Source organism: Mus musculus, chromosome 7 (assembly GCF_000001635.26).
Source record: "Mus musculus strain C57BL/6J chromosome 7, GRCm38.p6 C57BL/6J".
NCBI lineage: Eukaryota > Metazoa > Chordata > Mammalia > Rodentia > Muridae > Mus > Mus musculus.
The window spans coordinates 31,289,863-31,291,816 of record NC_000073.6 but is presented as its reverse complement, the minus strand read 5'-3'; the positions used below and the strand labels follow the sequence as shown (position 1 = coordinate 31,291,816).

Below are 1,954 nucleotides of genomic sequence, written 5' to 3'. Positions count from 1 at the left end.
ACCTGCCAAAATTACCATGAAGCTCACTGGTGCTCTGGTGATCCTCGGGGCTACCCTGCTCCTCCTAACTTCAGGGGGAGGTGGGTATTACTGCGGTGGGGTCAGGGATGCAAGCTCTCCAGGCTCTCGTATCCTCTATCCTCTGGGATATACTGATGCAGGCCTTTCAAGTGAGGATCACCTTGTCTTTGTGTTCCAGATTGTGGCATTTGTCCAGCTATAAAAGAGGATGTTCATCTATTTCTTTTCGGGACCCCAGAAGAGTATGTTAATTATGTGGAGAAATACAAAGATGACCCTGAAACACTGGAAAATACTGAAAAACTCAAGATATGTGTCGATAGGACGTTGACGAAGGAAAACAAGGAACATGCGGCTGCTTTTATCGTGAGTCTCTATGTGTCTGGTTAGGGGCAGGAATTGTGCTCCTACCCACCACTGAAGCTTGTCTGAGAATCCAGAAATGTGACACACCTGGTTGAGGATGTCAGGAGGATGGGGCACAAAGGGACTCTCAGGCTGCCTGAGCTGGGCCTGGCTGCTCAGCTCAGCCAAGCCACACTAGATCCCTGCTGTGTTTGGCCTCCATCAGCCTTCCTGACAACCTCCCGAGTCTAGCTGCACAAGCTTGGGGCCTAAAACCCTCTTCAGCCTGGGTCTTTTATCCTAACTTTTCAAGACTACCACTCCAGCCTCAAAATATTCATCTGTTTTCCTGTTCTCAGCACTTCCAAGACTGTTCTGTGAAATCCAGGCCTGGGACATTCAATGGTAGAATTAAATTGAAGCCCCTGTTGGTCTTAAACTGGTGGGATAAGTCATTGCTTTAGCTGCAGATATCTGAAGGACATCATCATGTGACAAGAATCAGTTCTCTTGTGGGTCCCCAGCTTCCCACAGGCGCACATGGAGGCCTTCCAGCTCCTCCCCATTCTGTCCCACTTGTACCTATGGTGTCTCACAAGGTGACGCCTCCAATCTGACTGGATTGGAGGCTCTTTACAAAGCTTGTCTCAAGAGGTCCTCATCAGACACAAGAGCAATTGCAAATGAGCTACAGGTCCTTCTAGGAGGTGTCTCAATGGATGGGCAGTGGGGCATGAGGTCTCCATTACCTCTGAGGCCTCATTTGGCTTTCTGTTTGCAGGAAAAAATAGAATCCAGTCCGTTATGTTGATGGCTACATCTTTGCTCTCAAGGAAGCCTCTTGCCTGATTACCTACATAGATGCAACAAGCCCTACCCATTCCCTCAGGTGTCTAAGAACAGGAATCCAACAATAAAAGCCTTGCAATGCACAGGGGAGCCTGGATTTTTTGATTCAAGGTTCGGTGTGAATAGGTTGAAGGATACTTCAGGGACAACCAGTGGGACTTTGAAGTGCCACCGCTCAATTGTGGAGCTGCCAAAATGCATTAGAGAATGCTAAGAGACAATAGTCACTATACCAGAGTATCTCTCACCTTCATGGGACGGGGTCCACAGGGCACATATACGAACTCCCCAGCAACATGGAACTGAGTAGGGCGAGTGACACCAAGAGTCTCTTGAGGTCCAAACAGGCTCTAAATTGCAGAATCTGGCCCTGCTTCCCATTGTTTCATACCTGAGCAAGTTAGGCAGTGTCTGTGTATCACAGTGTGTCAAATCTAGAAGACAAAAATAAAAGTACCAACATCAAAGGCTATTGTGAGGCTTCCTGCCCCTCAAGGTGAAGAGAAGTTCAGCCTGGAAATCAGTATGGGACCTGGCATGAACCAGAACTCAGTTGATCCTAATATCAACTACCCAGTTCTGAACCCAGTTACTTCCCCACTGGATGTTACATGGAGTGAGAATCCAGGGTTCTAGGGCTTTAGGACCTGTCCTGTGGCTCTTCTCTGTGGACGGGGCAGGAAGTTATTTCCCACACCAGTCACCAAATAGTTGCCCAGTGGCCAGTCCTAAGGCCATG

At 48.4% G+C, this 1,954-nt stretch overlaps 1 protein-coding gene across 1 annotated transcript; it reads left to right on the top strand.

Moving 5' to 3' along the window:
- Window positions 1-1,298, top strand: Scgb1b2 (secretoglobin, family 1B, member 2). Its single transcript, NM_020563.3, has 3 exons — window positions 1-80; window positions 200-387; window positions 1,148-1,298. Exons 1-3 carry the CDS (start codon window positions 17-19, stop codon window positions 1,175-1,177), a joined length of 282 nt encoding a protein of 93 aa, NP_065588.1. The 5' UTR covers window positions 1-16; the 3' UTR covers window positions 1,178-1,298.
- Window positions 1,299-1,954: the final 656 nt, after the last annotated feature.